The 13,569-nt window shown below is 39.6% G+C and overlaps 1 protein-coding gene across 1 annotated transcript in view; it reads left to right on the top strand.

The window, feature by feature from the left end:
* Positions 1-13,569, top strand: part of TM9SF2 (transmembrane 9 superfamily member 2) — a 179,704-nt gene that overhangs the window by 84,146 nt on the left and 81,989 nt on the right. Inside the window, exon 6 of the mRNA XM_053707814.1 lies at positions 21-145. Coding sequence (XP_053563789.1) covers positions 21-145 — 125 coding nt within the window. The remainder of the gene's footprint in view (positions 1-20; positions 146-13,569) is intronic.

The following is a 13,569-nucleotide window of genomic DNA, read 5'->3' as shown; positions in this document are numbered from 1 at the left end:
ACTATTTACTCAATCCATAGGCTGAGTTCCGTGAAAAGGATACCTTTTATATCTTCAACCATGTGGACATAAAAATCCAGTACCATGTTGTGGAAAATGAGGGTCAAGTGGCAAGACTGGTTGCTGCAAGGCTAGAACCCAGAAGGTAAACCCATTTGGAATTATAGCATGATGTTTCATATGACGTTGCTTGTTTTACTTATTTCTTCACCGATATGTCTTTTTTTTTTTTTTTGTGTGTGGAAATTGCAATATTAAAACATGAAATGTCAATTGATATAGCAGTTACAAGTGCTTGTTAGCATTTTGAAAAAATTCCCCTTTTTAAAAAAAATTAAAAATAAATCCAGAAAGATGTCTTTGTACTTTGAAGGAATCTGTAAACCTATGTAACTTTTTTTTTATTTTTTTATTATGTAGGTCAAAACTTTTTGAAAAGTTTTATTCCTGAATGCAAATATGGTGTCATCTATGTTTAATGGTTAGAAACATTTTCAGTAAAATGGCACAGTTCAGTGGACAAACCATTTCTTTGCACCATATTTTGTATTTTTTTTCAGCTGAATCACATTAACATGTTACTGAATTTAGGATGTAAATCTAAAAAAGGAGCATTAATATTTTAAAGTGATATCTATCAACTAGAAGTTCTGCAAACAGGGCTTATTGTTTGCCATTGCTGTACCTGTTGTTTTAGATTCATGATTTATTAAGAATTTTTTAAATATATTGATAGACACCTGCTATAACCGCTTCTGCCCATAGAAAGCAAACCATGACCAGCTTTTTTAATTTGCAAAAGCAAAAATAATTTGATGTACAGGGGTCGAAGAATATCATTAAATTTAAGCAGTCAAGCAGAAAAATGTACTACCCCAAATTTAAATACAAATTTCAGAATTAATTTATAACCATCTCTAATAGTGTAAAGTTTGTAATCTAAATCTACTTTTAGTCTCTGTCATAGTTTTCTTTCAAACCATTTTAAATTGCTCGAAGAGCCACAGTTTAGAGCAGTACAACCACTCAAAAAATGAATACAAAAGGAAAGTCTTGTTGGATACAGGAGAAACAAACTATAAGTAACTGATATTGTAGGTTTTTTGTTTTGTTTTGCAGGGAAATTTTGACAAGGATTTTTATAGACCTATTAAAAAAAATGGTGGGGGGGGGAAGCATGGCAAAAGCAATAGATTCAGTATTGTTGACTGCCTAGTTTCCTTGAATTCAGTTTTTATTTTTCGTGAAACTATTAATATCAATTCATGGCATGTGCAATTTATCAATTAATACATTGTTTCTTTCATAAAATGATAGTCCATAGAGCTCCATAACTTAAAATCCCTTCCACCTTCTATCTCTATTCAGTTCTGTTCTTGGCCTTACAAGAGGAGGTTGAGAATAGAGGTGTTAAAGCTACTTGCTTATGGATTAATGTTTTGGAGCTCAGACCAATGTGAGATTCTTATCTCTGGGACATATCATTCACATAGAAGACAGAAGAGGTTTCCTGCATTGTAAATGATACAGGGACATAGGAATACCCTGTTATGTGCGCAGTATTTCCCTATGGATTTTCAGCCATAACTACCCTCGGGCATTGCAGGGACTTGTCCTTAGCCTCCCCTTCGGGGACAACAGTATTTCCTCAGATATCTTCTGTGATACATGTACTAGCACTGGAAAGGCAGTCTATTGGATACTGCTGCAGCTTGATGCCTGGTAAGCCGGTGGAGGGGTGCAACTTCAGGTAAGTGACTTACCACGGCACACACACAGCCCAGAGGCAATTAGAAGGTACTCTGACACAGGTACACCATAGCCAGGGGACTTAGCCTGCTCCCCTTTTGACAACCTTTTGTTTCCTATTTTTAGGTACCTGACTGCCCTATCTCACTCTGGGGGACATACCTACATTACTAACAACCATTTTAACCCTTGGTAGCCATGGGGACCCCTATTTTCTCCAGCTTTTTTAAATAGGTGATTGGCCATTTAAGACAACTGCTAACTGCTTGGTGTAGTTAGCGGTTTTATTGGCAGACATCCAGCGAGCCTACAGGGGATTTTTACTGGGGTGCTTTTATTAAGGTGTTGGTGCACTTCGGGCGGTAGCCCAGTCCCTACAGCTTTGCGCCCTTCCCCTGCACACTCCACAGCAGTTGTTAAAGGGGTAAATTGGGCTAGGTTAGAGGGCTCTCTACCATTATATTAGTGTATGTGTGTTAGCTCGTACTCTGCTATACTAACTTAAATATGCACATTATGGAACCCAGTGAATCTGTCCCCACTGAAGCCATTTTAAATCCTGTAGAGGAATCCTCTTGTATATGTTTATTTATTATTATGTTCCAGTGTACCAGGTCAACCAACTCTGGGACCGTTGTTCTGCAAGATCAAGATCCAAAGGCTCAAATAAAAGATGCCTTGGTGTGTCCATGGATAAATCTAGCGTACCTGTTTCTTCTGTTGTTTTTTTCCAAGAGTTATTGTTCTAATCAAAAAGCATGCGGATCTAAGGCAGATGTACTCTTCTCCTCCATGGCTTCTTCTTCTAAGACAAGTTCTGTTGTCTCAAGGACCCTTTTTTTCCATCTGGTTCTCAAATTTCTATCTTTAACGGCATGGGAGGTTGAATGCCTAGTTCTAACACACAGTGGTTTATCTGATTCAGTCATTCACACTCTGATTCAAGCCAGAAAACCTGTTACACACAGAATTTCTCAAAATTTGGAGAGCATATTTTGAATGGTGCTCTTCTAGAGGTTTTTCTTGGTATTCTTTTAGGATACCTAGAATTCTCCAATTTTTAAAATGTCCTTGAAAAGGATTTGTCTGCTAGCTTAGTAAAAAAGTAAATTTTCTGTTTTATCTGTCCTCTTATACAGAAAGTTGGTAAAACTTCATGATGTTCATACCTTTGTCCAGTCACTAGTTATATTTAGGCCAGTTGTGGGACCTATCTCTTAACCCTGTTATTTGAATCTAGTTGCTTCTGTCTTGTAAGGTCCTCTATTTGAACCAATGCTTTCCATTAATCAAGCTTTTATCTTAAGTTAATTTCTTGTTATCAATCTCCTCAGATAGAAGAGTTTCACAAAGATAAAGCTGTACTTCGTATTAAGTATAATTTTCTTTCTAATGTAGTTTCTTTGGAAAATATTAATCAGAAAATTGTTGTTCCTTCTTGGTGTACAGATCCTGCTAATTCTAAGTAACTATTTTTGCATAATTTTGATGTAGTCAGAGCATTTAAGTTCTATCTTCAACCTACTAAAGAATTCAGTCAATTGTTTAGTTTTTGTTCATTACTCTGGTACTCGTAAGGCTTCTAATGTAGCCTTGGCTCAAACAGGTAATTCACAAGGCCTACTTGGTGGCGTAAAAAATGTCACCTACTAAGCATATCCCAGCTCATTCTACAAGAGCTTTTGCAACTTCCCGGGTTTTCAAAAATGATGCATCTTTGGAGCAGATTTGCAAGGTTGCAACTTGGTCTTTTATGCATACATATACTATATTTTACCTCCTGATGTTTTTGCTTTTTCACAAGCATCTTTTGGCAGGAAAGTCCTTCTGTCTGATAAATGGGAACTTCCAAGAAATTGTCCCACCCATTTCATAACATGGACCATCTGCATGGTTATTAATCCCACATTATGGGGCCCTATGTACTATCATCATTTTATGAAAGAAAACATAATTTATGCTTACCTGATAAATTATTTTCTTTTTGAATGATGATAGTGTGTAGGTCCCACCCATTTCTATTTTTTGGGCAACAATTCTATTTGACACCTCTTTAAGACCCTGTTATGTCTTTCCTACCTATAAGTTTCCTAGTCTCTGCTCGGCTATACGTTGAACTGAATAGAGATAGGTAGTGGGAGGGATTTTAAGCTCTTATGTGGGTTATTGGCCGCCTCCTAGTAGTGGGAAATATACCCCACATGTTATGGAGCACTATGGACTGTCCTAATTCCAAAAGAAAATCTTTTTTTATATAAATAAATTGTGGTGTTGTTGTTGTTGTACATTAAAAAAAAAACAAAAAAAAAAAAACAACACAACGGTTAATTGCAACCAGAAAGAAACAGAAACATTATGGTGATCGTATTTTACTTTGTGCACACATTTCTTAATTTAAAAGTGTGCTTTGAGATGTATTTATATTTTTTATTTTTAATAAAACGAAAACCTCAGATGATTCAGTGGTCAACACTTACAATTCATTTGAAATGTGAACATAGTACCAGGAAAGATGGTTCTATGCTTCATTAACCAGAGATTTCTTATTAAAATGTTATTTTCTTTCTACAAAATTTGCAAAACGGGTAATGGTAAACCTTCACTGCTGAAAAAATATAAGTAAATAAAATGACGTGTTTTACAGGTACTGACGAACAGTTGCCAGTACCTAAGATGGCAGGCACTAGTTAGAGGGGGGAGGGTTAGAGAGCTGTTTGTGGGGGATGAGGGAGGTTGGAGGGTATGGGGGGAGCATAGACTTCAGAAAAAAAAGAAATACAAAAATGAATAATAATAAACTAATTTTCATGTTAGCAGACTGTCTACCCGTACCTAAGATGGGGGGTGTCCAGTGAGGGAGGGAAGAGAGCTGTTATGGTGGGATCAGGGGGTGAGAAATGTCAGGTGGGAGGGTAATCTCTACACTAAAGCTTAAATTAAAGGGACAGTGAAGTCATAATTAGACAATCATGATTTAGACAGAGCGTACAATTTTAAACAACTTTCCAATTTACTTCTATTATTTAATTAGCTTTTTTCTCTCGTTATTCTTTGCTGAAAGGTTTATCTAGGAAAGCTCAGAAACCGCAAAGAACCTAGGTTCTAGCTGCTGATTGGAGGCTGCATATATATATATATATATATATATATATATATATATATATATATATATATATATATATATATATATATATATATATATATATATATAAATATAAATATACTGATTGTCAATGGCTCACCCATGTGTTCAGTTGGAAACCAGTAGTGCATTGCTGCTCTTTCAACAAATGATACCAAGAGAATTCAGTAAATTTTGTAATACAATTTTAAGCAACTTTCCAGTTTACTTCTATGTTCTACCTAAATCATGGGGAAAAAAATTGGGTTTCATGTCCCTTTAACCTTACAGGCTACGTAATTAACCCCTTCATTGTCTGGAATAATAGAAGTTTGGTGCACAGCTGCAATTAGCAGCCTTCTAATTACTAAAAAGCAATGGCAAAGCCATATGTCTGCTATTTCTGAACAAAGGGGATCCCAGAGAAGCTTTTACAATCATTTGTGTCATGATTGCACAAGCAGTATGTACATAATTTCAGTGAGAAACCTAAAGTTTGTGAAAAAGTTAACAATTTTTGTTATTTGATCGCATTTGGTAGTGAAATGGTGGTATGAAATGCACCAAAATTTGCCTAGATCAATTCCTTGGGTTTTCTACTAAAAATATAGTTTTGACAGTCAATAAATAAATAAATAAATAAATTAAAAAAAACTAAGGCTCTATTTCTGTTTAAATGGAGTGATAGCACAAATGCTAAAAATTATCCGGTATTTTGGGTAAGTTTTTCTCTGAAAGTCCCGGTAGTGAAGGAGTTAAACACATTTAACCTTTTTAGATTGTTCATAGAGCAGAAAAAAAGGGGGTTATCCTATTCCCTTCCTCTTCTCCTGCCCTCTCACTCCTCTCTATTTGCCCTTGTCACTCAGCCTCCTCCTTTTCTGTTTTCCTATTTTCTTCTTACTTCCTCTCTGGAACTTCCAGCTTTTATACCTCCTAAAACATGGCTGAAAATTGTAAGTATGAATTATTTGCATAATCTTTGTGATCTACGTGAAGAATTTGGCATGTCTGTTTATTCAATAGTAAATTGCAATTGTATTTTTTCCACATTAAGAAAATAATTTACCTAGCGCACATAATTATTGTATTAACAAATCTCTCATTTATGCCTATATTAGGACTTTGAAATAGGAAAAATACATGTCCTTTTTCTAAAGTAGCAAGTTCTCCTTTAATATTTAACCAAGAATTAAGCTTTGTCTAGTATCTGTTTGTTTTTGGGCAGTCCTAAAGCATATGAAGTAAGTTTGCAGAGGGGAAACTACATTTAGGACATAAGTTAAAATCATTTTTATTCCTCTATTTCCACACTCTACACTCCATTATGATGATTCCATACCATAACAATTTAGTGAGGAACCTTACACCATTTGAACACCTTTGCTACACACCGACTATAATTAAAGCTCACATATCATCTATATATAAATTATATAGAGTCAACTTCCCTACCCAAACCCCTACATATGTCCTTCAATGGGGGGGGGGGAGAAGAACTCAACCTACAAATTACTGAAACTCGGTGGAAAGGAATCTTTAATACTATTAAAAAGTCATCAATCTCATCAGCAATAGCTGAGACAAATTATAAAATATTGTCTAGGTGGTACTACGCTCCCAATAAGTTACACAGTATATACCCAACTGTGTTGAATTTGTGCTGGAGACACTGTGGAGAGATCGGAACCCTTTTAGTGTAATTGCCCCTATATAAGACCACTATGGCAACATATCTCACAAATCGTAACTAAAACCATAGGCCTTACAATACCCCTCACACCCCCCACCCCGCCCATTTATACTTCTTAATCAATTTCCGATAATAAGCTGTGTTTATCGTAAACAATTGTTTCTGTGTGATTAATTGTGCCAAGAGAGTAATCCCCAGATTTTGGAAGAAAATGGAGGTGCCTACCTTATCCCAGTGGGTTTATGAAGTCAATTGCGTATTATCCCTCAAATCCTTATATTATAGTTATGCTGGGGAACAAGACTTTATTCTAAATGTCATGTTTTTATGGGAACAAAACAAGACACAACTATAAGTACTGGAAATACATCTCTATTATATAGAATAAAATAGATATTACTTTTTAGTTAATGTAGCTTAGATAAGTTTTATATAGACTATCCATAAAAATGTAATTAAAGGGACAGTATACACCAAAATTGTTATAGTTTAAAAAGATAACACCTTTACTACCCATTCCCCACCTTTTCACAACCAACATTGTAAATATACTTTATAACATTTAAACCTCTAAATTTCTGCCTGTTCCTAAGCCACTACAGAAAGCCTCTCATCAAATGCTTTTTTATTAGCTTTTCACAACAAGAGACGGCCAATTCATGTGGGCTATACAGATAACATTGTGCTCTCTGGAGTTGTGCATGACACTGCACTAATTGGCTTTGCAGTGCATATAAAAGTTATATTTCTCCAACATAGGTGTGTCCGGTCCACGGCGTCATCCTTACTTGTGGGATATTCTCTTCCCCAACAGGAAATGGCAAAGAGCCCAGCAAAGCTGGTCACATGATCCCTCCTAGGCTCCGCCTACCCCAGTCATTCTCTTTGCCGTTGTACAGGCAACATCTCCACGGAGATGGCTTAGAGTTTTTTTAGTGTTTAACTGTAGTTTTTATTATTCAATCAAGAGTTTGTTATTTTGAAATAGTGCTGGTATGTACTATTTACTCAGAAACAGAAAAGAGATGAAGATTTCTGTTTGTATGAGGAAAATGATTTTAGCAACCGTCACTAAAATCCATGGCTGTTCCACACAGGACTGTTGAGAGCAATTAACTTCAGTTGGGGGAACAGTGTGCAGTCTCTTGCTGCTTGAGGTATGACACATTCTAACAAGACGATGTAATGCTGGAAGCTGTCATTTTCCCTATGGGATCCGGTAAGCCATGTTTATTACGATTGTAAATAAGGGCTTCACATGGGCTTATTAAGACTGTAGACTTTTTCTGGGCTAAATCGATTCATTATTAACACATATTTAGCCTTGAGGAATCATTTTATTTGGGTATTTTGATATAATAATATCGGCAGGCACTGTTTTAGACACCTTATTCTTTAGGGGCTTTCCCAAAGCATAGGCAGAGTCTCATTTTCGCGCCGGTGTTGCGCACTTGTTTTTGAGAGGCATGGCATGCAGTCGCATGTGAGAGGAGCTCTGATACTTAGAAAAGACTTTCTGAAGGCGTCATTTGCTATCGTATTCCCCTTTGGGCTTGGTTGGGTCTCAGCAAAGCAGATACCAGGGACTGTAAAGGGGTTAAAGTTAAAAACGGCTCCGGTTCCGTTATTTTAAGGGTTAAAGCTTCCAAATTTGGTGTGCAATACTTTTAAGGCTTTAAGACACTGTGGTGAAAATTTGGTGAATTTTGAACAATTCCTTCATGTTTTTTCGCAATTGCAGTAATAAAGTGTGTTCAGTTTAAAATTTAAAGTGACAGTAACGGTTTTATTTTAAAACGTTTTTTGTACTTTGTTATCAAGTTTATGCCTGTTTAACATGTCTGAACTACCAGATAGACTGTGTTCTGAATGTGGGGAAGCCAGAATTCCTATTCATTTAAATAAATGTGATTTATGTGACAATGACAATGATGCCCAAGATGATTCCTCAAGTGAGGGGAGTAAGCATGGTACTGCATCATTCCCTCCTTCGTCTACACGAGTCTTGCCCACTCAGGAGGCCCCTAGTACATCTAGCGCGCCAATACTCCTTACTATGCAACAATTAACGGCTGTAATGGACAATTCTGTCAAAAACATTTTAGCCAAAATGAACACTTATCAGCGTAAGCGCGACTGCTCTGTTTTAGATACTGAAGAGCATGACGACGCTAATAATAATGTTTCTGAAGGGCCCCTAACCCAGTCTGATGGGGCCAGGGAGGTTTTGTCTGAGGGAGAAATTACTGATTCAGGGAACATTTCTCAACAAGCTGAACCTGATGTGATTACATTTAAATTTAAGTTGGAACATCTCCGCATTCTGCTTAAGGAGGTATTATCCACTCTGGATGATTGTGACAAGTTGGTCATCCCAGAGAAACTATGTAAAATGGACAAGTTCCTAGAGGTGCCGGGGCTCCCAGAAGCTTTTCCTATACCCAAGCGGGTGGCGGACATTGTTAATAAAGAATGGGAAAGGCCCGGTATTCCTTTCGTCCCTCCCCCCATATTTAAAAAATTGTTTCCTATGGTCGACCCCAGAAAGGACTTATGGCAGACAGTCCCCAAGGTCGAGGGAGCGGTTTCCACTTTAAACAAACGCACCACTATACCCATAGAGGATAGTTGTGCTTTCAAAGATCCTATGGATAAAAAATTAGAAGGTTTGCTTAAAAAGATGTTTGTTCAGCAGGGTTACCTTCTACAACCAATTTCATGCGTTGTCCCTGTCGCTACAGCCGCATGTTTCTGGTTCGATGAGCTGATAAAGGCGGTCGATAGTGATTCTCCTCCTTATGAGGAGATTATGGACAGAATCAATGCTCTCAAATTGGCTAATTCTTTTACCCTAGACGCCACTTTGCAATTGGCTAGATTAGCGGCTAAGAATTCTGGGTTTGCTATTGTGGCGCGCAGAGCGCTTTGGTTGAAATCTTGGTCGGCTGATGCGTCTTCCAAGAACAAGCTACTTAACATTCCTTTCAAGGGGAAAACGCTGTTTGGCCCTGACTTGAAAGAGATTATCTCTGATATCACTGGGGGTAAGGGCCACGCCCTTCCTCAGGATCGGCCTTTCAAGACAAAAAATAAACCTAATTTTCGTCCCTTTCGTAGAAACGGACCAGCCCAAAGTGCTACGTCCTCTAAGCAAGAGGGTAATACTTCTCAAGCCAAGCCAGCTTGGAGACCAATGCAAGGCTGGAACAAGGGAAAACAGGCCAAGAAACCTGCCACTGCTACCAAGACAGCATGAAATGTTGGCCCCCGATCCGGGACCGGATCTGGTGGGGGGCAGACTCTCTCTCTTCGCTCAGGCTTGGGCAAGAGATGTTCTGGATCCTTGGGCACTAGAAATAGTCTCCCAAGGTTATCTTCTGGAATTCAAGGGGCTTCCCCCAAGGGGGAGGTTCCACAGGTCTCAGTTGTCTTCAGACCACATAAAAAGACAGGCATTCTTACATTGTGTAGAAGACCTGTTAAAAATGGGAGTGATTCATCCTGTTCCATTAAGAGAACAAGGGATGGGGTTCTACTCCAATCTGTTCATAGTTCCCAAAAAAGAGGGAACGTTCAGACCAATCTTAGATCTCAAGATCTTAAACAAGTTTCTCAAGGTTCCATCGTTCAAGATGGAAACCATTCGAACTATTCTTCCTTCCATCCAGGAAGGTCAATTCATGACCACGGTGGATTTAAAGGATGCGTATCTACATATTCCTATCCACAAGGAACATCATTGGTTCCTAAGGTTCGCATTCCTGGACAAGCATTACCAGTTCGTGGCGCTTCCTTTCGGATTAGCCACTGCTCCAAGGATTTTCACAAAGGTACTAGGGTCCCTTCTAGCTGTGCTAAGACCAAGGGGCATTGCTGTAGTACCTTACTTGGACGACATTCTAATTCAAGCGTCGTCCCTTACTCAAGCAAAGGCTCACACGGACATAGTCCTGGCCTTTCTCAGATCTCACGGATGGAAAGTGAACGTGGAAAAGAGTTCTCTATCTCCGTCAACAAGGGTTCCCTTCTTGGGAACAATAATAGACTCCTTAGAAATGAGGATATTTCTGACAGAGGCCAGAAAAACAAAGCTTCTAGACTCTTGTCGGATACTTCATTCCGTTCCTCTTCCTTCCATAGCTCAGTGCATGGAAGTGATCGGGTTGATGGTAGCGGCAATGGACATAGTTCCTTTTGCACGCATTCATCTAAGACCATTACAACTGTGCATGCTCAGTCAGTGGAATGGGGACTATACAGACTTGTCTCCGAAGATACAAGTAAATCAGAAGACCAGAGACTCACTCCGTTGGTGGCTGTCCCTGGACAACCTGTCACGAGGGATGACATTCCGCAGACCAGAGTGGGTCATTGTCACGACCGACGCCAGTCTGATGGGCTGGGGCGCGGTCTGGGGATCCCTGAAAGCTCAGGGTCTTTGGTCTCGGGAAGAATCTCTTCTACCGATAAATATTCTGGAACTGAGAGCGATATTCAATGCTCTCAAGGCTTGGCCTCAGCTAGCGAGGGCCAAGTTCATACGGTTTCAATCAGACAACATGACAACTGTTGCGTACATCAACCATCAGGGGGGAACAAGGAGTTCCCTGGCGATGGAAGAAGTGACCAAAATCATTCTATGGGCGGAGTCTCACTCCTGCCACCTGTCTGCTATCCACATCCCAGGAGTGGAAAATTGGGAAGCGGATTTTCTGAGTCGTCAGACATTGCATCCGGGGGAGTGGGAACTCCATCCGGAAATCTTTGCCCAAGTCACTCAGCTGTGGGGCATTCCAGACATGGATCTGATGGCCTCTCGTCAGAACTTCAAAGTTCCTTGCTACGGGTCCAGATCCAGGGATCCCAAGGCGGCTCTAGTGGATGCACTAGTAGCACCTTGGACCTTCAAACTAGCTTATGTGTTCCCGCCGTTTCCTCTCATCCCCAGGCTGGTAGCCAGGATCAATCAGGTGAGGGCGTCGGTGATCTTGATAGCTCCTGCGTGGCCACGCAGGACTTGGTATGCAGATCTGGTGAATATGTCATCGGCTCCACCTTGGAAGCTACCTTTGAGACGAGACCTTCTTGTTCAGGGTCCGTTCGAACATCCGAACCTGGTTTCACTCCAGCTGTCTGCTTGGAGATTGAACGCTTGATCCTATCGAAGCGAGGGTTCTCAGATTCTGTTATCGATACTCTGGTTCAGGCCAGAAAGCCTGTAACTAGAAAGATTTACCACAAAATTTGGAAAAAATATATCTGTTGGTGTGAATCTAAAGGATTCCCTTGGGATAAGGTTAAGATTCCTAAGATTCTATCCTTCCTTCAAGAAGGATTGGAAAAAGGATTGTCTGCAAGTTCCCTGAAGGGACAGATTTCTGCCTTGTCTGTGTTACTTCACAAAAAGCTGGCAGCTGTGCCAGATGTTCAAGCCTTTGTTCAGGCTCTGGTTAGAATTAAGCCTGTTTACAAACCTTTGACTCCTCCTTGGAGTCTCAATTTAGTTCTTTCAGTTCTTCAGGGGGTTCCGTTTGAACCCTTACATTCCGTTGATATTAAGTTATTATCTTGGAAAGTTTTGTTTTTAGTTGCAATTTCTTCTGCTAGAAGAGTTTCAGAATTATCTGCTCTGCAGTGTTCTCCTCCTTATCTGGTGTTCCATGCAGATAAGGTGGTTTTACGTACTAAACCTGGTTTTCTTCCAAAAGTTGTTTCTAACAAAAACATTAACCAGGAGATTATCGTACCTTCTCTGTGTCCGAAACCAGTTTCAAAGAAGGAACGTTTGTTGCACAATTTGGATGTTGTTCGCGCTCTAAAATTCTATTTAGATGCTACAAAGGATTTTAGACAAACATCTTCCTTGTTTGTTGTTTATTCCGGTAAAAGGAGAGGTCAAAAAGCAACTTCTACCTCTCTCTCTTTTTGGATTAAAAGCATCATCAGATTGGCTTACGAGACTGCCGGACGGCAGCCTCCCGAAAGAATCACAGCTCATTCCACTAGGGCTGTGGCTTCCACATGGGCCTTCAAGAACGAGGCTTCTGTTGATCAGATATGTAGGGCAGCGACTTGGTCTTCACTGCACACTTTTACCAAATTTTACAAGTTTGATACTTTTGCTTCTTCTGAGGCTATTTTTGGGAGAAAGGTTTTGCAAGCCGTGGTGCCTTCCATTTAGGTGACCTGATTTGCTCCCTCCCTTCATCCGTGTCCTAAAGCTTTGGTATTGGTTCCCACAAGTAAGGATGACGCCGTGGACCGGACACACCTATGTTGGAGAAAACAGAATTTATGTTTACCTGATAAATTACTTTCTCCAACGGTGTGTCCGGTCCACGGCCCGCCCTGGTTTTTTTAATCAGGTCTGATAATTTATTTTCTTTAACTACAGTCACCACGGTACCATATAGTTTCTCCTATGCTAATATTCCTCCTTAACGTCGGTCGAATGACTGGGGTAGGCGGAGCCTAGGAGGGATCATGTGACCAGCTTTGCTGGGCTCTTTGCCATTTCCTGTTGGGGAAGAGAATATCCCACAAGTAAGGATGACGCCGTGGACCGGACACACCGTTGGAGAAAGTAATTTATCAGGTAAACATAAATTCTGTTTTCTTTCATGTAATTGGCAAGAGTCCATGAGATAGTGACGTATGTGATATACAATCCTACCAGGAGGGGCAAAGTTTCCCAAACCTGAAAATGCCTATAAATAAACCCCTCACCACACCCACAATTCAGTTTTACGAACTTTGAAGTAAGTTTGTGCTAAGATTTCTACGTTGATATGCGCTTCTCAGCTTATTTGAAGCCCGTTTCCTCTCAGAGTACAGTGAATGTCAGAGGGATGTGAAGGGAGTATCACCTATTGAATGCAATGGTTTTCCTCACGGGGATCTAATTCATAGGTTCTCTGTTATCGGTCGTAGAGATTCATCTCCTACCTCCCTTTTCAGATCGACGATATACTCTCATATTCCATTACCTCTACTGATAACCGTTTTA

This window comes from Bombina bombina, chromosome 3 (assembly GCF_027579735.1).
Source record: "Bombina bombina isolate aBomBom1 chromosome 3, aBomBom1.pri, whole genome shotgun sequence".
NCBI lineage: Eukaryota > Metazoa > Chordata > Amphibia > Anura > Bombinatoridae > Bombina > Bombina bombina.
The sequence above is the reverse complement of the archived record's forward strand: the minus strand, read 5'-3'. Positions and strand labels throughout refer to the sequence as shown.